General features: G+C 40.1%; 2 protein-coding genes across 5 annotated transcripts in view; both read left to right on the top strand.

Moving 5' to 3' along the window:
• LOC146444049 (uncharacterized) overlaps positions 1 to 26,266 on the top strand; it is a 280,352-nt gene that overhangs the window by 22,594 nt on the left and 231,492 nt on the right. The gene's annotated exons all lie outside the window — the stretch shown is intronic.
• Positions 1 to 26,266, top strand: part of HLCS (holocarboxylase synthetase) — a 120,866-nt gene that overhangs the window by 5,985 nt on the left and 88,615 nt on the right. For all 3 annotated transcript variants that reach the window (XM_085079067.1, XM_085079139.1, XM_085078987.1), the window contains exons 2-5: positions 2,014 to 2,166; positions 4,873 to 5,035; positions 6,734 to 7,647; positions 10,433 to 10,615. In XM_085079067.1, coding sequence (XP_084935193.1) covers positions 2,014 to 2,166; positions 4,873 to 5,035; positions 6,734 to 7,647; positions 10,433 to 10,615 — 1,413 coding nt within the window. The remainder of the gene's footprint in view (positions 1 to 2,013; positions 2,167 to 4,872; positions 5,036 to 6,733; positions 7,648 to 10,432; positions 10,616 to 26,266) is intronic.

The following is a 26,266-nucleotide window of genomic DNA, read 5'->3' as shown; positions in this document are numbered from 1 at the left end:
TCCCCTGGCAATGCCCCCAGATAGTCTGAATTATTTAAATGAATGTTGGATTTGTCTGAATTTGTCGCTAAATGCTGGGATTGGTGTGGGTAAGGCTGTTCCTGATCTCTGCTCTTTGCTGATGTCGATGTGTGTGTTGCTGGGAGTGATTTCAGTTGTTCCAGGCTGGAAAGGGATTTATGGAGTGTGTCCCTGGCTGAGTGCTCTTTAGGAAGCAGAGAAGCTTTTCAGAAGTTCAGCGGGTAAAGAGAAAGCTTTCAGTGAGGGAAAACAAGATTAGAGATGCTGATGGAGTTGGTTCTATTTGAAGCCAGTCTTTTTTGCTGTTTAATGAACAGATTATTTCACACTTATGAGCGATGGTGGCAATCTCAGTCTTCCACAGGCGAGTTAAATACTTCATCCACATTCCAATAAAGCTCTTAAAAACAAAACAAAGCTGTGTTTGGAGGACTTCTGCCTCAGTTGCCCTGGATTATTGTTTCATGAAGAGGATTTCAAGTGATTTCTGCTGTTCTTTGCTCCACTCCTGCTCATTTCTGATCCAGCTTCACCTCAGTCTTTGCACAGCAAGCACATTTTTTCCTGTCTGCAGCGTTGTTCACGCCGACTGATTTTATAATCTGCCCCGTTTATTTGTGTTTGTTGGGACTTGGGAAGCCCTCTGGGGAATTGCAGCCTGGCATGAAGTTTGGCTTAAACTCAGGGCTGTTATTCAATATGTTTTTGTCTCTTTAAATTCTGTGTTGACAGCGTTTGACTCTGAAAACCCCTGGGGTAGCTCTTGTTGTGCTGCACTTCACTGTGAGAGCTCCTTGCATCACTGGGGAGCTCTTGGCATCAGCTGGGAAGAGATAAAAGCTTAACTAAGATAATTTTTTTTTTGCCTTCTGGGCAGCCAGCAAAGCTCCTTTGCTCTCTCTCAGTAGCTATAAGTGAGGCTGGACTGTGATCAGTAACTCAAGATACCAGCAAGTCATAAATGAGAACCTGGAAAAGGTGGTTTTTTTTGTTTGATCTTTAGCCAGGTGGGATGTTTAAAGCACTTTAAAGCTTCCTGAGCTCGGTGCACTTTCCTGTGGGAGAAATCAGTGTTTGCTTGTGCAGCTCCTGTGCTCACTGAGGGTGGTTGGATCAGTGAATTTCCCCCCAGAGCCTCAATAGTCTGTGCTTGCATTTGAGTGATGAACATATTTAGTGTCACAATTTAGTGCCAGAGGGGAATTCTTTTCTGCTTCTATATGGAATTACTGAAGGTGTGTGTTTGTAGCCTGGCAGTAGCAAAATAGATATTTCTAATGTTTGCCATTTTTCAAATATGTCACACAAATGACGTTCGGTGCAAAATCTGCATAAGAATTAAAAATGGATGTTATATTTTATGAGAACAGATTGTTAGCAGCTTTGAGGTTTCTCAGACGTGTTTGTTGGGCTGCCTATTCCAGGATTTTGAGCTTAATTTGCTCCTTGGTGAGGACAAGAGAGAGAACCTTTTGTAATTGAGCAGAGGAAACATTTGCCCAATGCTCTGCTGAGTGGTGGATAGAATAACTTCTGGAAAAATTGATTCTGAATGAATTATTTCTCTGTATTTTACGAGGTCGATAATGAATGAGGATTCAATATCCAGCATGAATGGGAGAGGAGGAGGAGGAGCTGAGTGAGGGTTGTTGCCAGTGGCAGATGTCCCACTGGTGTCACATGTCCCACTGGTGTCACAGTGCCAGGGGCTCAGTGGTTTTCTGTCCCACTCACTCCTCCTGTAAAGCTGAAAGCTGCACTTTGGCTGAAAAACATGCCTTGTCACTTTTAGGTTTATTTTGATGCATTCCAGTGGAATGGTTCAGAACTTTATCCTTTTTTTTTTGTCTCATAGGGAAAGTGAAATAATCCTCACCCTTCCTGTAAGGCTGAAAGGGTCAGGTTTGAATTTAAGCTGGGCGTAATTTAAAAAGGAATTCTTCAATCAGCTGCTTCCTACAGAGACTTATTTTCCTTTCCCCTCTCTTTCAGTTCCTTGATGACTTAAACAGGTGGAGTTTCCTCCTCGTTTCTCCTGTTATTTACCCCGAGAAGTTGCTCACAGCAGAGCACATAGCTTTTGTGACAGAGAGCATTTCTGCCCAGACAGAGAACTTGCAGAAAGGAGCTGACTCTTCACAAGAGGTGAGTGCCTCCCTTTGTTTCCTGCACAGAAAGTGGTGCAGATATGCTGTGATGTTATTGGAAATAAAAAGGTAACCTCTTCTTTAAAATCATAATTTAAATCTATTTCATGCTTCAAACAGACCGAGAGTTTTTTATTTTCTTTTTACTTTTTTGTAGTGGAAAGATCCACAAAACCATCTGCATTGAAGCTTTAGTTGTCTATTCTTTTGGGGTTTGTTGGTTTTTTAATCTTGGTTTTGCTTTCATTTTCTCTAAGACAGAAAATTTTGAATTCTTACGCGGACATTAATAATGAATTTCATTTACAAAGCTAGAAAGCGACAGTCCAGGCAGAAAAATCAAAACTAAAGAGGAAAAGGACTGTTTTTTTTATTTTGTTTGTTGTTCTTCTGTGTGAACACAGTGAAGTGCTCTTAATTTTGTTACCTCTGGCTGCCACCATAGCCAGGGCCTGTGGGAACACATTGCTCCTGGGGGAATTGCTAGGCAAAAAAGCCATTTTTTGGAGCACTATCAGTGATCTGTGACTGGTGAAAATGAGGTGGACTCAGAAATCAGGAGTATAAATAATTTCTCATCTCTTGCTATGAGCTGGCCTTTCATCCTTTATTCTGACAGAATTTTGATCTTGAATCACAGCAGGAAAGCTTGAAAATATTCCCTGAGGATTTTTGCTCTGCTCTGGAGCAAATGGATTGTTGCCTGAGCAGGATTTCAGTTCATAGGTTTTGGCAAGAGCTTGACTTCGTGAAATACTTCTGTGTGTTCATTTCATTTGCACTGTGCAGCAGTAACTACATTTTGCCTCTGATATTTTATTTGGTGCTGTGAAAAAAAGCTCAAGAGCATCCATAGATCTCTTTCCAGGTGTGATTTCCAGGTGTGGGTGTTACCTGTTCTTTGGATAAGAAAGGATATTTAAATGCTCTGGAAGTCTCTCAGCCTCCACCACAGAGTCAGATTGAACCTGTGACCTGCTCTGGTGTCCCTGAGCTGGAGTTGAACCCAGAATTCAACCATGCAGCTGATCTTGTGGGAAAAACCCCACACTGCTCCCCTTTTCCTGTCTGAAAGAGACATTTTTCGCTAAGAATTGGCATAGGGGATGTGTCAGAAGCTATCCAGCCAGGTTTATTGTTAGATGTGCAAAGATCATGAATAAATATGGATTGAGAGCCAACCTGCAGAGCTGCTCCAGCCCTGGGGCTCAGCACAGCAAGGAGCTGGAGCTGCTGGAGAGAGTGCAGAGGAGGCAGCAGGATGAGCAGAGGGATGGAGCAGCTCTGCTGGGAGGAAAGGCTGGCAGAGCTGGGATTGTTCAGCCTGGAGAGGAGAAGCTTTGGGGTGACCTCATTGTGGCCTTTTGGTGCCTGAAGGAGCTGCAGGAAACATGGAGAGAGACAATTGCCAAGGGCTGCAGGGACAGGACACAGGGAATGGCTGCAAAGTGCCAGAGGGCAGGGAGAGATGGGATCTTGGGAATTAGGAATTGTTCCCTGGCAGGGTGGGGAGGCCCTGGGATGGAATTCCCAGAGAAGCTGTGGCTGCCCCTGGATCCCTGGCAGTGTCCAAGGCCAGGTTGGACATTGGGGCTTGGAGCAGCCTGGGACAGTGCAAGGTGTCCCTGCCATGGCTGGGGTGGCACTGGATGATCTCTAAAATCCCTTTTAACCCATTCTGTGCTTCTCTAACTGAATGGTCTCATTTGGGTTGTGCCAATCAGAAACTGTCTGAGAATGTCTGAGAAAGGAGACAGAACCATTAGGGTTGCATGTTTGTTGATTCCTCTTGTTCCCTTGGGAAAGAGCACAAAATCAAAAGTTGGAGCTGGATTTTTTGGGGTGTTGTGTAAACCATTTACACTTTCATGTACCTTTCTCTAAAAAGGTACGTTTTGCTGATAGTCTAATTACGAATAAATGAAAGAACTGACAGCTCCCCCTCAGTTTGTGCATCCATAGTAGGTGTTATTCCTTACTTGAATCAGTGTTTTCCATCTTGTGTGTGCTGATAAAAGGTGAACCTCATGGAAGTGCTGCAGTCAAAGTGCTGCAGCTGCTCTGTGGGAATTGCACTTTGTCTCCTGGTTTTTGGAGCATATTGCATGGCAAAGTCTGGTTTTTTTTAGCTCATGAAGGCAGGTGTGCTTTGTTGTCTAAAAATTCCTCCATGGGAGAACAACTGTGTCCCATTGTGTGTACAGTTGTGTCTCCTACTTGTGTAATGTTTCTTTCCTGGAGAAAGGAATTTTTGGTGTAGATAAACAGCTTGAACCCTTGGGGTTTGGTTAATACTTCTGCTCATTTTTATTAAACCCTAGTAGATTACTTTTGTTAGTTTTGTCAGCATTCTTGCTTAGAATTTGTGCTGAAGGAAATCAACCCAAATGGAATTTTTCTCACAGAATGTGACAATGCTCTGCTGCCATTTTTGTTCCTTGAAACTTTTCAAGCCTTGATCTTTGGGAATGATTCCTTTATATTCCCAATTTTCTCCCAACACTGGGTGTGGATATTACTGTGATTCTTTTCCAGAACCAGGAGAATTTCAGGGCTCAGTCTTTGCTGCCTAAAACAACAATTCCTCAGTAAATTCCTTGTGTTCCACTCCAACCTCCTGCAGTCCAACTCCCAATATTGCTGCTTTTTGGGTGTTCCTCCATAACCTTTCCCAACTGAAAGCCATCCATATGCTCTGTTCTAGATTGTGAAGTGGTCAGACTTTTGTTCACCCTTGGCCTATAAACCTGGTGAACCTTTTAAGTTAATTGCTGAAGCAAGTGTAGATAATTTCAGTAGCCTTGGGATAGCCTTCCTGGAAGACAGGCTGAGGATGGATAACGGGATGGTGCCACACAGGATTGTTTGTAAGTATCCTCCTGATCCTTTTTAACAGCTCAACAGCTTTGATTTATGATTATTTTAGGATTTTTCATATAGTCTTTATACCTACCTAAAAAAATTGTATTTATTTTGACAGTTTTTACTTCCTGTTGGGATTCTGGTGTGTTGGTCCCTGCTTTAATTTTAATTAAATGAAATTAATTTAATAAAATTAATTTAGTTTTATAGGATCACGGAATGGTTTGGGTTGGGAAGGACCTTAAAGGTAATTTATTCCCTCCTCTGCCATGGGCAGGGACACCTTTTACTGTCCCAGCTTGCTGCAAAACAGAAGTTAGAAAATATTGTTTCTCTAAGTCTTGTCTGTTAGATTAACAAACCTATTAAAAAAAACAAAAACAAAACCAACAACACAACCTAGAAACACAAACCCAGAAGTTTAAGCAAATGTTCTCTTTTTTCTTATATGATATATTCAAAACAACTAAACAAACAAGAAAAACAAACCCAGAAGTTTTTTAGGCAAATGTTCTTATTTTCTTATTGGAAATAAAAGTGTCTTCAAAGCTAAACATGGATTGAGAGCAATTTTGGTGGGTTTCTTTGTTTTGGCTTTTTTTTTCCTTTGGCTTTTTTTTGGTGTGGTTTTTTTTTTTCTCTGGGTGGATTTTTTTTGTTCAGTTGTTTTTTGCTTTTTGTTGTGTTTTGGTTTGGTTTTTTATGGGATTTTTATTTGCTTTGCCCTTTTTTTTTAAACATAAATCATAATTCACTGGCAGAAATTAAAGAAGGGCAAAATCCACAACATTTATCTGGAGTGCAGGAGGATAGCAATGTGCTCCCAGATGTGTCTGATGGGAAATTCTGCCATTTCATAAGGAAAGGGATTAAACTGGGACCTGATATATTGTAACACAATTTTGTTCATCAAGTTTCTCCTTGAATTAGAAGTTTATAAGTTTATTTGGTTTTGTCGGAGTGGAGAAGGATTTTTATGGAGTAAAATTTTTCAGACCTGAAGTATTTTCATGGCTCAGCAGCTGAAGAAACCTTCCCTTGTGAAGAATATTTTTTCTCTCCTCTTCCTTAGTCTGCTCTGCATGTTTCTTGCTGACAATAATCATCTTTGCTCATCCTTTCTCACTTGTATTTGCCACCAATCATTTATCTTTGCATTTCTATCATTTTCAGGGAAAAAGGGGAATGTTTAACAGTTCTTCCTATTTTCTGGTTTTCCCTTGGATTCTTAGCTCCCAAATCTCGCTATGGGTGGGTTTTTCTCCTTTTCTACAGACTAAAATAATTTCAAATATTCTTTTTTTCTGCCTTTTCTCGTGCCAAACCTTTATCTGCAGCTTCAGCAATGCGAGGGACATGGTTCAATATCTGTCTCTTACCCAATGCCATCACTTTGTTAGCTTATTTCAAAACAGTTTATTTCAAAACAGCAGCAAGTTATTTTAAACCCTGCCCTCCTTGAAAGAGCAGGATTTTTCCAGAGGTACTTGCTTGGCTTTGTTTTGTCTTTAGATTTGTGTTAGGAGTGTAAATTTATGTTGTTCTGGGGGGAAAATAGAGCTTGGTGTGTCAAAGCAAATGAAATTATTGCTGTTATGGAGCATTTGTAGTGAAATTGAATTAAATCCTGCTCTGTTAATGATATTTATTTTTTAATATCATTATGCTAAGCCCTGTTTTTGTTTTTTCTTCCCCTTCCCCAGCTGTCCATCTGCAGGAATCTGCCCTGAAGGAGTTGGCACAGGAAGCACCATCCCTGAAAGAGAAAAGTGCAGCCATGGATGCACTAAACCCTCTCCAGTCAGGACTGGCAGAGCCTGCAGGACGAGGTGAGGAGGAGAAATCCAGGCTGGAGGAAGGCAGGGAGAGTGAGGATGAATCCCCCAGGCTGTCTGGCAGGGAGGCAGGAGCTGGAGAACATCACCACCTGCACCTTTCCAGCTGCCACGAGTGCCTGCAGCTGGAGAACAGCACCATTGAATCCGTGAAATTCGCCTCTGCAGAAAACATCCCCGAGCTGCCCGACGACTGCAGCAACAAAGCTGAGGAGGAGAAGGAGGAATGCCTGGACAAAGGAATAAAGAGGATAAACCTCGCTGGGAAACCCCCTAATATACTGATTTACCTGGGCTCTGAGGCTGCCAAAGGGAGATTTGAGCAGGTGAGGTCAGTCCTGAGGGAATGCATCGATGCTGAGAGCTACACCATCTATCAGCTGCAGCAGGAGCAAGTGCTCAAAGCTCCCTGGGTTGACAACTCCCTGCTGCTGGTCATTGCCACAGAGGATGCCATTCCTGAGGGGCACCACGAGCAGTTTATGAGATTTTTGTCCAAAGGTGGGAAGATTCTGGGGTTTTCTTCGTCCTTCACGTTTGGAGGTGTGCAGATAAAGCACAGGAACAAGCTGAGGAAGGTTGTCCATGAGCTGGTGGTGTGGAAGAAGGACAGCAGTGAGGTGAAGCTGAACCTCCTGGTCAGTGGCTGTGTGTTTGAGCAGAGGGGGAAGGAAGAGCCCAGCAAGGTGAAGGCATTGAGTCGATTGAATAATGCTGATAAAGACATAATTATTGTGCATCTGGCTTATGGGAGCAGTGGAGGAGAAGCCATCCTTTGCCAGGTACTGTGAGCAGGGAATATTCATGTCCTCATTGCTGCATGGTGTGCAATCCTAAAAGAGTTCCCTTGTTCCCATTGCATGTTCTGGAGGGTTCCTGTCCAGGGCAGGTGTGGAATCATGGAATGATTTGGGTTGGGAGGGACATTAAATCCCATCCAGTGCCACCCCTGGCATGGTGACACCTTCCACTGTCCCAGGCTGCTCCAAGCCCCAATGTCCAGCCTGGCCTTGGACACTGCCAGGGATCCAGGGGCAGCCACAGCTTCTCTGGGAATTCTTTGCCTCCCTATGCCCTGAGGTATAAATGGATGGATGTCCTGGATGTACAGAGAATCCAAGTGCAGGATGGGTTTCACTTGCTCCATGAATGGGAATGTCACTGCTGTTCATTCCTGGTTGTCACCACCAGGCTTGTGTAGGTCACACAAAATCCCAGAGGGTGGTAGAGCAAAGAGCAGCAGGTTTGTGTGGGAAGCAGGAATTTTACTCATCAATCCATAGAAATATCTCCAGGGGTGCCAGAGGATGGTGCCACAGCATCCCCACCAAACCATCAGGGGTTGGATTGGATCATCTCCAGAGGTTCTTTCCAGCCCCAGCTATTCTGGGATTGTGTCAGACTGATTTCCCTCTCTGCCTGCTGGAAGTTGTGCAGTGACACAGCTTGAGCAGATCTGGGGAGGTGGGAAATACATCCCACAGAATCCTTACAAAAATATGAATTCTAGCAAAGCAAGAAGTGTGAAATGAACCTTGCTGGGAACTTGATTTTTTGTTTCCTGAGTCCTTATTGAGCCTTTAAAGTTTTAAGTGTTTAACATTCTGCACCTGTCCAATAGCTCAGAGCACCTGGGGATGGAACTGGGGAGTCTAGGATGAGCCAAAATCTTATTCATTCCACTTCAAAATGATACCCCAGGAAATCAGTGCCTCCAGTGTTAGGGGATTGTGATCTGTGGTTCAAAAAAATCAAAACCAACAGCCCAAGAAAACCATCAAAAATTAAACTACAGAGAAGTTCAAGTGTTCCTAATATTTTTTTCTTAATTCTACTTTCTGGCTAATGGGGAGGAAGCTTCCACAGAAAGGTAAACATTGATCACTGATTTTTTAAAAATTATTTAAATATTCCCAGCTAAAGCTCTGAGTGCTGGAAAGGCTGATAAGAGGTAGTTTAGAAAATAAATCTGCCAAACACACTGAGAAAAGCAGAACAAGATTTATTTACCTGCTGTTGAGGAATATAAGAGACTAATATGAACAAACTTGGTGAAAGATTCTATTTTTACCAATATTTTCTGTAGAGGAGAACTATCTCAGGAGCCCAGAGCACTGAAATTTAACTGCTCAGGGATCAAATATCAAGACTCTCACAGCAATTACAAAGCTCAAAAATATTCAGGGGTTTCTTAGAAGTGTTTTTTTGGTCTCTTATCAGCTTAAATCTGCTGGATTTTTGGCAGCTCTGTTAGACCAAGTCGTGTGTTTATGGCTTTTTTTTATGGCAGCTCTGCCACCCATGTGCTAGAAAATTGATTAGCTACTCTTCCTGCAAGTTCTGCTTTGCTGCACCCTTTAAATTGATCCTCCTGCTGGAGTAAAACTTAATACTCCTGAGGTTTTCCCCAGGAAAAAAAAAAGGGCATTACAGCCCAGCTTCAAAAATCAGATTAAAAGGATTAGTGTGTCGTTTTATAATTGGAAATGACTTCCAGTCTGGATTTGAAAAGCCCTTATTGTTTTCTCTTCAGGGGACAGGCAGTGACATCAGCTGTTAAATATTCTGGCAGATTTGGTTCCCTTTTTTCTGTACTCTCCTAGTGGGTGGGTGTGTCCTGTCCCATTTTTAATTTATTTTTTAGGATTGTGGAGTGATTTGGGTTGGAAAAGATCTTAAATTATCCCATTTTAAGGATTTTTAAATCATCCCCAGGGACACCTTGCTCTGTCCCAGACCAACATCCAACCTGGCCTTGGACACTTCCAGGGATCCAGTGGCAGCAACATCTACTAATTTCCCTGAATTTCAATAAAAATATGTAAATCACAGAGTACATCATTAAATGGTGCAAAATGGAAGAAACTAACAAAAATAATAGCTTTGTTTAATAGCATTAAATGGATCTGCAGAGTACAAGGGCTTTGAAATATCTTGTAACACTTGAAAAACAAACTTAAAAGGAAAAGCAGAAAAAAATGAGCCAAAAAGGAGGTCTGTGAAGGAATTTTTTTTTCTTTTGCATTTAATTTCTACATTTAAGATCTCCTTCAGCCCTGAGGAGTGATTTTCTAGCAGGCGCAAAAATAACTTTTTTAGTCAGCAGCATTTCTTTAAATTCACTGATTTCAGCTTAATTCATGTTATTTACCTGAGTTCTCCATATCTTGCACAACCTCTAGTAAAGCTCTTCCAATTTTAACATAATTTTAATGGAATTTCGATTTTAATGGAATTTCAGTTTTAATAGAATTTCAGTTTTAATGGAATTCTGCTCTTGTCCAAGCCAGAATACAACCAACCTTACTGTTGGTTCTAGGAGAGCTGAAAAGCAGAAGGTTAAATTTAAGTTAATAAATACAAGTTTGATCAACTCCTCCAGGAGAAGCTTATAAAGAAGAGAAGTTTTGGGAAGAATTTTTTAAAATTTAAGTTAGTAAATACAAGTTTGATCAACTCCTCCAGGAGAAGCTTATAAAGAAGAGAAGTTTTAAGGAAGAGAAGTTCTGGCAGCTGTCATCCTTGAAATGGAAACTGATTTTATTTATTTTTTTTCTATCCTGCCAGGCCCACTTGGAGCTGGACAGCAATTCCATGGAAGTGCAAACTGAAGAGGAATTTAATTTGCTCAAGATGAGCAATTCCAAGAGATATGAAGTTCTCAGGGAGATCCTGACATCCCTTGGCCTGAGCTGTGAACTGAGTGAAATTCCTGAGTTAACTCCCATTTATCTGCTCTCTCCAGATGAGGTAAGGCTTTTGGGATTTACCCTGCAAGGCAAATTCAGGGATTTCTGATCCTCACCTTGCTCCTAGTGTGGGATTTTTGTTGGGAGAGTTTGGTACAAATATTACAGGTAAGCAAAAAATTGAATTTCTAATCCATCACTGTTTTGTTCCCTGCTTGAAGGAGTTCTGAATTTCACCATGTGGAAATCATGCAGGGTTAATTTTACTATATTTCTATATATTTGCTATATTTCTATTACCTAGATTTGCCATATTTCTGTTAAGAGCTCTTTAATGCTTCTGCAATATCAGAACACGAGGCTGTAGTGCTGCAGAAATAACTTATTTAAAAAGCCAGGATTTAAAAAAAAAATCTAGATAAAATTTTCTGCCTGGACTGGCAGCAAAAGATGAAATGGAAATTGTGAAGAGGGAAGTAGATTGCACAGGGAACACCTTGGTTCCTGAGGATGTTGGAATATTTCCTGGGAATATTTGTAATTCAATAGTCAACTGTCAATTCTGGACTCCTCCATCTGACAGCTGCTCTGAAGAATTGGGAGGAATATACAAAGCAGAGATTTTAACCAGTTTTTCTTTAAAGCAGAAATTGGGCAGGGTTAATTTTACTATATTTCTATATATTTGCTGTATTTCTATTTCCTAGATTTGCCATACTTCTGTTAAGAGCTCTTTAATGCTTCTGCAATATCAGAACATGAGGCTGTAGTGCTGCAGAAAGCTTTAAAAAACAGCATTTATTTGTCTTTTAAATCAAGATAAAAAGTTCTGCCTGGGCTGGCAGCAAAAGATGAAATGGAAATTGTGAAGAGGGAAGTAGATTGCACAGGGAAGACCTTGATTCCTGAGGATGTTGGAATATTTCCTGGGAATATTTGTTATTTAATAGACAACTCTCAATGCCGACTCCTCCATTGGAGAACTGCTCTGAAGAATTGGGAGGAAAACACAAAACAGAGATTTTAACTTGTTTTTTTTTAAATCATCACTTCAAACTCATGTGTGAATTAATTCTCTGTCTGTGTGGCAATGTGGGAACAAAACTAAAACCCATTTAGCCTTTTTGGCTAATACTAAATGTGCTCCAGGCTCAAGACCTGTTTATTGAACTCTTTGTATTTTTGTTCTCCTCCTTCACTACTTTTTTACTTTTTTTCATGGCTGTTTCTTTCCTCTGCCCTTGGGCTTTCCAAACGTGCCATGAATGAAAATTCAGCTCATTTCTATCCAAACTTGCCATCTAGTGGCCATTCCAGGGTTGCAGACCATTTAGTAAAGATATTTTAATTATATATTCTTCAGTTGAAGTTTATACCACAATTAGTTTTTAATTTTACTCATAAATTCTATTAATAAATTTTTTTATTAATACATTTTATGAACTTTCAATGTGGTTTAAAGTGATTTTAATTGTTTTATTCACATTTTATTTGTTCATATTTTAATGGTAGTTTTGCTCTGTGTAGTCATTACTTCAATGTCTTTCCCTTTAGCCATGATAAACTTCCAGAATGTTCTGTAAAAGGAAGTTGCAACTTGTGTGTAACACCTACAGCAGCTAATGAAGAGAGAGCACATTAAAATAAATAATGCATAAATAATAATAGAAATGAATAAATGATGCTAATAGTTTAGCTTTCTCACACATTATTTGTTTTTCTCCATCCATCATGTTCTCCATAGTCTCCTTGCTTTCCCAGAGAGCCAGGAGATACTAAAAATGTGAATTCTCTGAGGAAATCCTTCATTTTATTGACAGCAAGTGATTTTTGGGCTGTTTTTCACAGACATCCCTGTAATAAAAACCCCATAATGAGTCAGTTAATGATCAAACAAGCTCAAGGTCCTGTTAACAGCTCCAAAAATAATGACAAATATTTTTATTGTTCCCAAGATTTGGCAGTTCAGGAATGATTCCTCGCCCTAAACTGGAGTTTCCATCTCCACCAGTGTGTTTAAAAGCTGCTGGTTCCTCTCACCCCTCAGGATTTTCTAATGAATTTTAGGAACTTCAAGCTGCTTTTGCTTGTGTGGAAGAAATAATAATTGGTTTTGTTCTGCATTTTCTACTCCTTTAAGAAAAAAATAAAGTCAAGGGTTTTTGTTGGGGTTTTTTTTTGGGTAATTTTAAAATCCTTTCAGTTTGAAGTGCTGGTTTGGTGAGTTTTGTGCTTCATTTTAAACCCTGATCTCTGTGATTTCCTTGGTGTCTCTTCCACCTTTCATCATTTCAGAACTTTTTCTTTCAGAGCTGTTTTCTGCTCCACTGTGGGCATCAAATAAAATTCTCAGCTTTGTTCTATCAACCAAGAATAATTCTCCAATTACTTTGTTTGTTTTATAGGAATGTTTGTTCTATAAGAACCAATTCTCCTGAGTTTTCCTTTAATTAATCAATTAAACTCTTCCACAATCTGTGTTTTTCTGCACCATTGTTGAGCAGCTGTTAATAATCCTATCAACCCAATGCTGCTGGTTGATATAAATCTGATTATTAAGAATTTCAGATCTTCCTCTCCACTCTGTGGGTCTTGCTTGGTGCATTTTGCAGTGGAATTTGATGCTTTTCCTGAGGGGTGGATTGGAAATTTTTTTTCTTTTCCACCTTAGGGTTCACATTTTGAAGTTTTAATTTCCAGTTCATGTGGTTATCAGTGACCTTAAAAACCACAGTGCTGCTGCATGGATTAAAAAAAGCCAACAGAACATGAGCAGAACTGGAATTATTCTATTTTAAATTTAAATAAAAGCTCTGCTGTCTGAATAATGGAGGCTCAAGTCCATTTTTAAGAGGTTTGGCTCTTAGCAGGGAGAATTTTGCTACAACAGAGGCAGTGGTTGAATGAAAAACAATGGAAATGCTGGTTAAAAGTCGAATTAAATCTGCATGATTTGATGGTGAATTATATTTATCATAATTCTGGAGGCAAATATTGATATCAAAACACACCACTTTAGTCTTTTCCTCTCTCCTTGCTGTGCTGCAGAGCAAATGGAGAGAATTTCCCTCTGGAAATTCAGTGTCCCTGCAGTGTCCAACCCCTAATCCTGTCGTCTGGCACCCACATGTTCAGTGGCAGCTCTGAGCATGGAGAGCTGATTTTTTCTGCAGCTTTGCCTCTCAGCTCTGAAATATTTGCTCCTTCAGCCATCCCCAAGGATAACTTTTCAGACATAAATGCCAGGATTGGGTTTTATTGCTGTGAGTTGCAGCAGAACATCTCCTCCATTTCAAACCGAGGATTTACTCCTTGAAGGATGAGATTTGTCCCAGCAGTGATTATTCCCTTTAGGAATTGTTAAAACCACACTTTTTCTCATCTGAAGCATCTTAAAACTTGAGTAGAAACTCCTCAGGCTCAGAATTCTTTGTTTTTGTGAGTAACTCAGTAGCTGGAGCAGAATCAGCTCAGCCAGAGCAGATTTCCATGTCTTGGTTCTGGGATGGACTTGTCTGATTTTTAAATTCCAGCTCCATGATGTCAGCCAAGAGGCTGTGGAGTGACTTTATCCTGAATAAATCTTCCTTTGAGGATGGGAAACTCGAACTCCCAGCTAACACTATAATGAACCTGGATTTCAGGGTGCATTTGGAGACAATTGGCTCTGAAATGTTTCCCTGCATGTTCATGGGTTTGAGATTCAACTGGGAGACTTCAGGGGTTTATAAAAAAAAATTTAAAAACCAGGGTAGTTGCTCTGAAACCTAAGTTTTTAGTTTTATTCAAGTTTTTTGTTTATGTGTGATCTACAAACAGATTTTCTTGTTTTCTCTTATCCTCAAAGCACGATCATCATCCCTGCCTTACAGATAAGAGGACAAAAAACAAGAGCTTTTTGGAATTATTTATTCCAGAAAGGAAAATTTGCCCTTTTCTCTGGCTCAGAAATAACAGAAGAGCTGAGAAAAATATTGAATGAGCAGCAGGCCGTGTGGGAGACCTGAATAAATCACTGATAAGTCATTTGTGTCTAGCACTTTTTGCCTGTTAAAATGTATTATATGTGTTATTTGAAATGAGTAAAAATCTTTGTACTTGAAGGCTTTTCCCAGTTTGTCTCTTGGCTAGAAATAAAACTATATTTTAAGGCAAAATTTCTTCAAGGAAAGAAAGAATGAGATAAAGCAATGTAAATGGATCTTTACCAGTAAAAATGTGTGTTTGCTGAAGCACCTTCCTGGTTTTGGGAACTCAATTTAATAGATTTGTAAAACTTCACCCAAGGACTGGTAACTGCTATCAAGTCAAATTTGTAATTTTACTCTGTGGATTTAGGGCTCTTTGCCATCATAAATTCAAAGGTTTTGGTTAGGTTGCAGGGCTTTGAGTTGCCTGTGGGTTTGTTTTGTGCTCTTCCCTCAAATTCACTTTTGTTTCTTTGTAACAAAAACTTGCAGAAAAAAAAAATCAGCTTTTTATTCCTGGCAGTGTCCAAGGCCAGGTTGGGTATGGGGCTTGGAGCAGCCTGGGACAGTGGGAGGTGGATGAGATTTAAGGTCCTTCCAACTCAAACCATTCTGTATTCTCTAATTATTAAAAGGTTGGATTACCTCCTAATTTCTTCACTCCTGAAACTTTCTTCATCCTTCTTCCTGGAGCTGTTTTTTGGGAAAAATCTGGGATGCTGCCTGTATTTCCAGTTCATCCACCTGTGATTCCAGTCCTGCCCAGTGCCCAGCTGAGCCACACTGGTGTTGGCATCCTATGAAAATCACCAGGAATCTCTGCTGTTCCCAAATCTGGGTGCAGCTGTGGCTTTTCCAGCAGTGAGGGAAGGTGTTTGCCCACCAGGGGACACCTCTGAGCTGGATTTCGAGGGGAAAAAAACCAAGGAAGGGATGGAAAGCATTTTATGCAGAGTGTGTTGTGTGTGGATTTGCATTCGAATATCTTTGCAACTGCCCTGTGTTGTATTTCCACAGTTTTAAAGCAACATTTGAAATTCCACAGGAATCGATGGCTTGTAGTGTCAGAATTCAGGAAAACATTTCCAATTAAGAAATCTTGATGGGAATTCCAATGGAGCCAACTCATTCCAGCTTGTGTTCAAAGATACCTTTTCCCTTTCAGTTGTTTATCTTCAGGGAATATTCCCCATGTATTTAGGGGAAAGGGAAATCTGGCAAACATTGCCTTTCTTTTGCACTTCCCTGCCTAAGAGTGTGTTTTCCTCCTTGCAGGATGGCAGCAAACATGCTGTTCCTGTTTAAGGGAACATTTGTAGGCACATGATAATGAGCAGCATTCTTCCTTTGCATTAGGGTTTGTAAACAACTTCTGGGCCATGTATTGATTCAATAAACGCTTTTGAGGATGGCTTGGAAAGCGCAGGGAGCTTTGAGGAGTGAGGGAAAATCTGTTGTTTATAGCAATCTGCATCAAAAGGGTCTTTATGCTGCGGTGAGAACTCCGAGTTAATGCCTTTTGTAGGGAGCAGCAGTTAATCCCTGTGTGGAGCTGAGTGTGATATGAAATGATGATGTGCTGGCATCTGCCCAAAGTGCCACTCACGGAATTGGATTCTCTCATGTTTCAAGGCTGGCTTCAAGTCAGTGTGCATGATACTTCACAACCACTTTCCTCACCAGGCATGTTCCTTCTGTACTGGAGAGAATGGAAAATTTTATTATCCCCCCCCCCAGAATGGCTTATGTAATATATATTTGAAACATTTGTGATCTCGCTCTGCTGCTGACTTCTCACTCCTGAGATGACAGAGAGCAGCACCAGGGCTGAGTGGTTTTTTGGGTGTTGGTGTCAGGCTGAGTTTTCATAGTTTCAGTTTATTTTGGGGTTTGTAGTGGGAATCTGAATTTATTTCAGTTTATTCAGCAGAGGGTATCAGGCTGAGTTTTCACAGTTTTTTGCAGTGGGAATCTTAACTTAAAAAGTGAAACCTGCAGCGGCAGATTGATCCAAATTCAGGTGTCACACTGCCTTGGTGTGAAGGCTGGAATGAAAGTGTCTGGGTGTGGATTTTATCTGGGGTCAGGGCTGCCCTGGAATTGTCTGGGTGTGGGTTTTATCTCTCTCAGCACTCCTGATAAAGCCTTTGGGGTCAAGGCAGTCCCGGAGCAGGTGGGATTTTGGGGAGCAGCAATCCCAAACTTGGGACAAACATTCAGCACCACCCTGACCTCACCGCGCCAGAGCTGACAAAAGTGGAGCACTTCCAACCCTAAAAACCCCGAGATTCCCTGGCTGTCCTGCAGCTAATTTATGGAAGTGAGAGGGGGAAAATGAGAGCAGCCTTGGCATCAGCTGGAGCGCAGTGAGATCCTATCGGGTTACCATTGCTCAGAAATGACGCCTCCTTCCCACAATGGGAGATTGTTGTGCTGCTGCTCTGACACTTTCCTTAGGGTTCCTTTTGTGCCTTCACTTTTAGGGCCACAGAATGTATTTAATCTATATATTCTAATCAGAAAAAATTTAAGTAATATATTTATATATATAACCCAGAGGCAGTAGTAACATCTTCTCCTATCGCTCTTCAAAAAGATAAAAATTCCAACTTCAGCTGTTTTTGAAACACTGAGTTTGCAAAGTTCAGGTCTTCTGAATGTGTATTTTTTTTTCCCTTTGACAGTTCAGAAATTGTCAATTATGCAGTAGTGTTAGCAGAAAAAAAATCTGTCTGCAACACGAAGCTTGTTATTGAAGTTTATGGAGCTGAATTTATAGTGGAGAGTTAGGATGGGAGTTTAATTAATGATTTAAAAGACACTGGGGTGTTCTCAGAGTTTGTCACTGGACAGAGACTCCAGAAAAACATCACCAGGTGTGACTTGTGCCAGCAGCTGATGGGGAAGGGCCTGACTTAGAGCTTCTGTCATGTTTATCCTGTGACAGTTCATTTTCAGCGATGATTTCTGACATCGTGAGGAAATCAGGAAATTCCAGGTGCAGGGGGAGAGGGATTTGGCATGTGCCTATCTGGCTGACACAACGCAGTTCTTAGAGTGAGAAGCTGATTAAAGAGCAGCTGTTGGCTGAAATCAGAAAGTTTGCTGTAGTTTGTAGTGCAACTGCCCTGTGAAATCTCTTTTTTTTTTTTTTGGGGGGGCTTGCAGTGGGTGTTCCACCAGCAGAATGTATTCCACTTTAATAAACCACTGTAGTCACTTGGCACTGGGGCTGGTGACAGGAGTGACAAAGGATTTACAGGAATATCCAGGCAAGGTTTTCTCAGAAGGGAAAAAAAAAAAATCAGAATACGCCTTGTGCTGTCTGTTTTCATGGTAAATGTGTTTTAATTCTGCCAGGAAAAGTGTCCTGGGTAAAGGTCTGTCAGGGCAACCTGGGTTTTTACAGTTAGATCATGCAGAGCTATGGCATGATTTAATTTTGGGAATTTCAGCTGGGCACAGTTGTATCTCTGCCAGCATTTCCAAGAGGATCCACAGCAGTGATGAAATTGGTCCTGCAGCTGTATAATTCCATAATTCTATATACAGACTTGTCTATGTGTGTTAATATGTCTAAAAAAACACATATTTTTTAAATCTGTGTGTAATTCTATTACATTAGCCATATTGGCAATGACTATTATGACTATAATTATATTAGCCATATTGGCAACCTCAAATTCCAGAAATGCTCTCCTTTCTTTACCCATTTCTTACTCAATTATTACACAAGATAATAAAAATAAATCAAGGGCCAGAGGAGACCAGAGAAGAACTGCAGCCCTGAGAAAAGCTGGGATGAGAGTTCTCCACGGAGTGTGTAAATCAGAGCATGCTCCTTGACTGATGAGGATAAGAACTTTTTTTTTTTTTTTTTGGGGAGAGGAAAAATGCAGGAGGAAGAGCTGGAGGATCTGGTTTGATAGCAGATGAAAAAGCAGAGGCAGTGAGGGAGGAGGAGAGAGGGGAATGGGGCAGCAGCTGAAGAGCAGAGGTAAGGAGCAAGGCTTGAATGGAGAGAAAACAACTTTATTATTATTGCATTTTCTAGCCTTCCCTGCAGCTGCTAGTTGTTATATATATATATATCTAGTAATTTTAGCTGTAAAAATGGTGCTGCTTTGGAGTGATGGTTTGGCTGAAATGTGGGACAACGCTGGGTTTTTACAGCCTGGTTTATTGAGAGTCACTTTCCATATCTAGGGTGTGTTGGTTCTCAAGTCTGGGCTGAATTGGGCTGTTGGACTTAGCTGAGAAATGTTTAAGAGTAACTCCAGAAAACATTTCAAAATACGCTTCTTGATTTAGAAAAATGGATAAATGTATAATTAAAATACTAGCGACAGCCAAGCATTGGCAGGATCAGTATCAGGGAGATTTTAACAAGGAAAAGAATATTTTCTTCAGTCTGAGAGTATTAATTGTAATAAATCAATGATTTTTGCATGTGGTGAGAGCTAAAAGTTGGAGTTTAGATTATTTAGAAACCAAAATGTTTAGAAGTGAATTCACAGATTGCTGAGTCTCAAAACATTTGCTGGACAAACAACCCACATGTAAATTTTTAGTCAGCTCTTTGCCCCTCAGTATAGACTTACTAACAGAATTCCACATCTAAACAACTTCAGACAGAGAATGGAAATAAAAATAATTTAATTTGCCGAGGGAAAGAGAGAGAGGTTATGGATATATATGGATGCATATGGATATTAATGTGTATTACTGAACAATTCTTTTTTGTCATAAAGTGTTCTGGTGTTACACTTGCAGCAGAGAAATTAATCACAATTCCTTTTGTGATTTACCATTCAACCGATGAATAGGTGATAAGTAGAAAAAGTTAGAGCTGGAGAAAGTGTCTCCTGTTAAAGAGCTATGTTTGGTGGAATAAAGTCAAGTTTTAGGAACTGAAAAACATCTTAAAGATCCTCAGAGTTTTAAGGTCTTATTTTTTGGGAGCATAGCTCAGCATTTCCATGGAGTTAGAATCGATGGAAATGAACTCCAGGAGGTATTTCCAAAATTCTTTCGCAAGATAAGGAAAAAGAATTGTGTTTTGATGCACAAATTGTCAAGATCTGCATGAAAAAATTGCATCTGGCGTGTTTTGACTTTGGAACTTATGACATGAAGTAAGCAATTCCCCATGGATTTTTCTGGTCTGGAAGAGATTTCTTCTCTCCAAGATGGACTTGGTGTTACAACCAGTGAGTGTAGCACAGCTCCTTGTCAGGAACAGCAGCTGCAGAGGGAACTTTGATCTGGTGACTTTTCATTTTCTGGCTGTGTTTTCTGTATTGGTATCTTAGTGCAATTATTTGCTGATGGAAATAAAAATATAGTAGCTAAAAGCAAATGCAAATTCTGATTTTTTTTTTTTTGGCTTCTGAGAGAGTGGGGCAGTTTCCCCAAGTTACCATAAGCAGCATGAGCTGCCAATTAATACCAATATTTTGAGTTTCCAAGGTTTTGTTGGAAATACCTGGAGACTTTTAAAGCTGTACTTCTGTCTTCAGAATATTTCTGTCATTATTTTAAATGAACAAAGTTGGGAGCACTTTGCATTTCTGGGAAGTTTTTCCTTCCACCTGTTTTAGCCACAGGCAGCCTGTGGGAGAGTAAATGTTGGATTTGGTATTTCAGTCCAGTGGTGTTTCTGAAGAGACAGGAAAGATAAGGATTTGCTTTTGGCATCTCTGCAGCACTTTTAGAGGTGGAAATGGACTTTTCTCTAAATGTTTTCAAACTTTTTTCTGCTTTACACAACCCACTCTGTCTCATTAGCAGCCCAGGATTAGCAAATTAATAATTTTTGAACCGGAGGAAACTTTAATATAATTATTGCTGCCCTTATTGCTCTGTACAGAACAATTTCTCCATCTGTTCCAAGGATGTTCTTTCCTCTTGGAAGCATTTGATAATTTGCTGTAGAAAGTAACTTTCACAGCCACTGTCACAGTCCTGATTTTTTTTCACTAGTTTGACAAACTGAAAGCACATCTCAAACTTTAAACTCGAAATTAAATCAGAATTGTTGTGCTCTCAGTCTTCTGTTTCCCCAGCAATTCTGTTCAAGAAACAGACCCAAACTGTCCTTATTTAACAGAGGATAAATTAATCACTGAATGTCACTTACTGATATAGATTTTTGTCTACTTTGAGTGCATTAGTTTGTGTGCAACTATCCTGGGAATTCATTTTAAACACCATTTTTGCATCTTAGTACTGATTGAAGTAATCCCTGAAATTTTTTTCATTCAGGACAATTTATTTTTAGAAGTTACCCCTTTGGTTTGGGAGTATTAATTATAACAACTTCCAATGAAGCTGGTTCATATTTAATCAGTGAGAAGTTCATGTTCAGAGTGGCTATGTGGTAGAATTAAAAATTTTGAATGCTTTTGTGACCCTGAAAAGAAAAGCAGCCAAGATCTGCTCAGGACAGTCTGACAAAAGCAAGGAGCAAGACAAAAACAGAGTACACGTCTCAAGTGAAGAGGCTGGACAGAATGAAGTGAATCTTTGCCTGGATTAATACTAAATTTTAGTCAGAAAAAATGGGTTTTTTTGGATCTTTTTCTGGTGTGCAGTTCAGATGAGTCTTAAAAAACAAAAGTGAGAGATGTTTGCAAGCGCTGGGGTTTGATTTGAGTCAGTTTGAGTTCTCCTGGGCTGTGTTCTCCAGGAAGTGTTGCCATTTGGATGAACTCCTATTTCCCAGAGGTGCAAAAGGGACACAAACAGGTGGTTATCCTCAGGAAGAATCCCAAATCCTGCAGAATAAAGAATGTGCCATTGTCAGAAATGCTGCTGTGTTTGGGTCTGCAGAACAATTCTCAGTCACTGCCTCAGCCTTGGGTCTGTCCTTGTGTGATTCTCTGAGTGCCTCAATTCCCAAAATCGCTCCCAAAATCCTGAATTTCACTCCTGAGCTTTGACTTTGGCTGTGGAAGTCCAAATGTGGACTAGGAGCTCGTGGTGTGTTGGACTTGAGGAAAATCCTGGTGAGGATAAAAAGGTTTGTCCGTAAAATTTGGCCTCATTTCTGTGAGGGTTAATGAACTTTTATGTCCAGCTTTAAAGGATAAATTACATTTGGGGTTTTTCTTTCCCCATTTCTCCCTGCAAATTACAGAAATACTTTCAGCTCTCTGCAGAGGCTCTGGGGCTCATTCTGGGATCCTGAGATCCAAGGTGCTATTTAGGATTTCCTCTAAGGGAAAAGTGTTACCCCTTTGGCTCTGAAAAAGGTTCAATCCCAGCAGGAAAAAGTAAGTGTTAAATCTGAAAAGGCTGAAAAAGCAAATAATGACAATGGCTTGAGACCCTGGCAGCTGGGATAGCTGTAAATGGAATTTGTGTCATCCACTCTTGCAACTGCAGTGTTGTGTGAGTGCTGGGTTTGAATACTGTATTTCCCCCCGTGTTTTGTGAGAAAAATTTATTAATTTCTGGTAAATTTAGTATTTTTGAAGCTTCTTTCAGGGTTTTCCATTTGTTAGCTAGGTTTTACATTGCTGTTTGTGTGCACGATGTGCTTCTGAAGCATGAAGCTTCTTTGATACTCTGCTAAATAAAAAGCAGATATAATTTTTTACACTTTCCTTTTTAAACTTTCTCTTTTTTTTTTTTTTACTTTTTAAAAAAATAATCCCATGTTGTTATGTTAATTTTTTAAAAAAATATTCTTGATTAGCAGAGAGATCTTAAAAGAAAGTTAGTGTTACCTTAATATTGGGTTTTGTCTTTGGAGTAGGTGTGCTATAAATAACAGACAAAGTGTACAACAGCATATAATTCCCAAGAAATTCTTCCTTTCCAAGATGTTCCTTTTGTAATTTCCAAACTGCTCTGTCAGCCTGAGTGTGTTTTAGGAAGGAATCTGAAATCCATGTTGTCCACGTTGAACATCAGCTGTGCAGCTCCAGGGACAGAGCGAAAAGGTCTTGTGGTTTCACCTTCATATTCCACAGACATTTCTTTAGCTCCAAAACCCCTCCTGTGTGACAGAGCTGCTGGGAGGTTTTTCTTTTCCCTCAAGAGGCAAAAATGAGGTCCAGCTGAAGTTTAAAGAGCGTTTGCAGTGCTAAGAGGGGAATCTTTGGCTCCTGTGCTGCTGTTTCATATTCATGAACACTAAATTCATTCACATTTGATGTGTGTAACCCTGCTGAAAGGCAAAACAAACCTGATGGAAAACCTTCAGCTAAGAATTGGGTTTTATCAGCGCTGAGAAAAAAAAAAAATTGGTTGGTTTTATTTACTTAACTCATTCTGCCGCTAATTCCGAGATTTTCAACAAACAATTTTGTTCTTAGTTAAAAAAAAAAAAAAAAGGTTTGGTACCAAATAAAAATAGTATTATGTGATAGCTGTTTAAGGGAGGCAGTTTTAGCTGCTGAATATATTGCATCTAATTTATTGCCCTATTAGCAGAGAACAAAATTCGTCTGTATTTTTTCCCAGTCCGTGCAGAATACTTTTGAGAGTAATTTAATATGTATGTATACAGCATTTAAGGTTAGATTTATATCTTAATTTATTCTTCCAAACATGACTTGGATTATATAATTAAAAAAAAAAAATCGACCCACTTTCATATGCATAATGCTCAGATTTTAGTGCAACTTGGAATGTCTTTTCCTTTCTGCCTGCTTTCCCTGGGCTTATTTTTAGCCCAGTTGCACATAGGCTCAATTTACTGTACACTTCTCCTCCAAAAAAAATTAAAAGTAAGAACAATTTTGTTACAAAGTAGGTGTCACGAAGAATGAAACGCCCGACCCGTAATTTCTCACACCTTTTTCTGGTAGGATAAATCAACACCTGGCAGGGCTCTGATTGATCAGCCTCTTGGTGAAGTGTTTTGTCGTGATGTTGTGTCAAAGGTGGACTTTGTTCCTCTCCAGGGCAGATTTATGGGCTGGGGCAGCAAATGTCCCAATAATTATGAGGCTGCTGTGGCACCAATTCCCCTCTCCTAGGTGCTCGTGGGCTCTTTAATTTCTGAGATTCAAAGCTGCAGGCTGGTAAAGGAGATTTTGTGCTGTGATTTTTAATGTTCGTTGCTTTAAACTAGATTTTTATTATTTACTGGTTTTGTTGTGTAACGTGTCGATGGTGCGTTTGTAATATATCAGAAAAGCTTTATTTTATTGTTGTGTGTGGATATGGAGCTGAATTAGCATAAATAACACATCTCAGAACATTTGAACACAACTCCACTCTGCTCTTTTCAACCACAAAACACAGAGTTGAATTTTAAATTTGCGTTTTTAGCAGAAAACTCCAGCCGGTCTCAAAATCAGCACTCACCACGAGAAATGAGCGCGGTGCCACCAAATCCTGCTCTGCCAAATTAAGGAGTTTTTGTTTCAGTTGGCATTTCAGATGGAATATAGTTCCCTTCCCAATGCTGTGGATTTTTTCCATGTGCACAGACGGCCTGGGGATTTTTTATTTTATTTTTTTAGATTTTTTTACAGCTACACTTTTTACCGGTGCTGAGCCTAAACTTGTTTTGTTGCGTAACACGTCGGTGTGTTTGTAATATATCAGAGAAGCTTTATTTTATTGTTGTGTGTGGATATGGAGCTGAATTAGCATAAATAACACATTTCAGAACATTCGAACACAACTCCACTCTGCTCTTTTCAACCACAAAAGACACAGAGTTGAATTTTGAATTGCATTTTTAGTGCTCACCACGAGAAATGAGCGCGGTGCTACCAAATCCTGCTCTGCCAAATTAAGGAGTTTTTGTTTCAGTTGGCATTTCAGATGGAATATAGTTCCCTTCCCAATGCCATGGATTTTTTTCCCCATGCGTGGATGGCCTGGGAATTTTTGATTTCATTTTTCTAGATTTTTTTGCAGCTACACTTTTTACTGGTGCTGAGGCTAAACTTGTTTTGTTGCTTAACGCGTGTGGATATGGAGCTGAATTAGCATAAATAAAACATTTCAGAACATTTGAAGACAACTCCACTCTGCTCTTTTCAACCACAAAAGACACAGAGTTGAATTTTAAATTGCGTTTGTAGCAGAAATGTCCAGCAGGTCTCAAAATCAGCGCTCGCCACGAGAAATGAGCGCGGTGTTACCAAATCCTGCTCTGCCAAATTAAGGAGTTTTTGTTTCAGTTGGCATTTCAGATGGAATATGGTTCCTTTCCCGATGCTGTGGATTTTTTTCCACATGCGTGGACAGCTTGGGGATTTTTTATTTTTTTTAAATTTTTTTACAGCTACGCTTTCAGTTCTGGATGACGTTTAGCCTTTGACCCAGGCACTTTCTTACAATAAACAGTTTGTTGATGAGAGCAGCTGCTGGGAAGATTGTTTCCAGACTGTTCTGCCGCAGCTGAGGAAGGAAAGGAAGCAAAATGTGGGATGAAGCAAAATGTGGGATGCACCTTACAGCCTCCTCCTTGTTCCTCTCTTCAGCTCTGCTTTATGCTGAGCAAACCTCCAGCACCTCTTCCCGCCCTGCCTGTGCCTCCTGGCATCCCAATTCCCACTCTGCTCAAGCCAGGAGAGATGCAGATAGAAAAAAACACGATGTGAAGACCATAATTAATTCATTTCTGTGTTATTTTTAACCTGTTGGCAGCACTTTTCCCTCCACAAAAAGGAACATCCCGACTTGTTTGTCTGCAGTTGGTGAATCCTGACCCAGGCAGTGCCCTCTGTTCTCCAGGCTGGGCTGCTGCACGTTGGATAAATGAATTTTCTGCCTACATAGGGTGCTTTTTAAAGCTCAATTTAATTTTGGATTCAGATTTAGGCACGGGTTTCTGAGCAGTTGCTGGAATGGGTTGAAATCTTAAGATGCTTCCCGTTCAAAGCAATGGGGCTGCAATAGAAAGGATGAGGATACCTTGCAGCTCTTTGTGACAAATCTTGCCCTTTTTTGGATGAAGCATTCCACATATCAGTTGGGAAAATGGATCCACTGCTATCTGTGGCTGTTTCTGCTGAGATGATGCACTGTGTTTATGTAATGCAATACTTGTTTTTAAAAACACTCCCAAGAGTGGAGACAAAAATAAGGCACTTGAGTGAGGCTCTGGGATGATCTTTCCGAAATGATGAGCTTTTTCTGCCTCTCTTCAGAAAGCACATCACAGACCGAATAACCACCCAAACCTCTGGAGACTCCTGAAAATCAGGTTGGTTGGGGAATTCAAAAAGTTACCAACCCTGCCATCTTCGTAAATGTTCTTCTGTGCTTTGTGCAGTCAAAATCTCCTGTTTTGACTCTGTTTTCCTCTCTCAGTTTGGGAAATATAAAAATAATATTAATAAACTGAAACAGATTTGCAGGCTGTGCAGAATGCTGGGAATGCACAGCGAGTACCAGCCAAGTAACTGCAGCTCATGAGAGCATGAAATGAAAGTGTGCCTGAGTTGTAGGACTATAAAATCTTTATGGAGTTCTTCAGGCCGTGGGGAAAGGAGGGAGTGCAGAAATGGGGATTTCTCTCCTTCCTTAGATTTTCACCCTATGAACTAAAAAAAACAGCAATAGTAAAAATAATGGCTTTGTGCTGAGCAGGAATAAGAGAGACACAGATTCGCCCTGGTTTAGGCTTTTTCTCAGCTAAAATACATCTTCCTTCTAAGAAAATATGCAAAGAAATGAAAATATTCAAAATAATCTGAAGATTGAATAAAATCAGCTGGTGAAGATGGAGATTATGAAGCTTGCTGAACTTTTATCTATTTCCTTGAGCAAGGACA

Source organism: Lichenostomus cassidix, chromosome 1 (assembly GCF_008360975.1).
Source record: "Lichenostomus cassidix isolate B80296 chromosome 1, HeHo_3.0, whole genome shotgun sequence".
NCBI lineage: Eukaryota > Metazoa > Chordata > Aves > Passeriformes > Meliphagidae > Lichenostomus > Lichenostomus cassidix.
The sequence above is the reverse complement of the archived record's forward strand: the minus strand, read 5'-3'. Positions and strand labels throughout refer to the sequence as shown.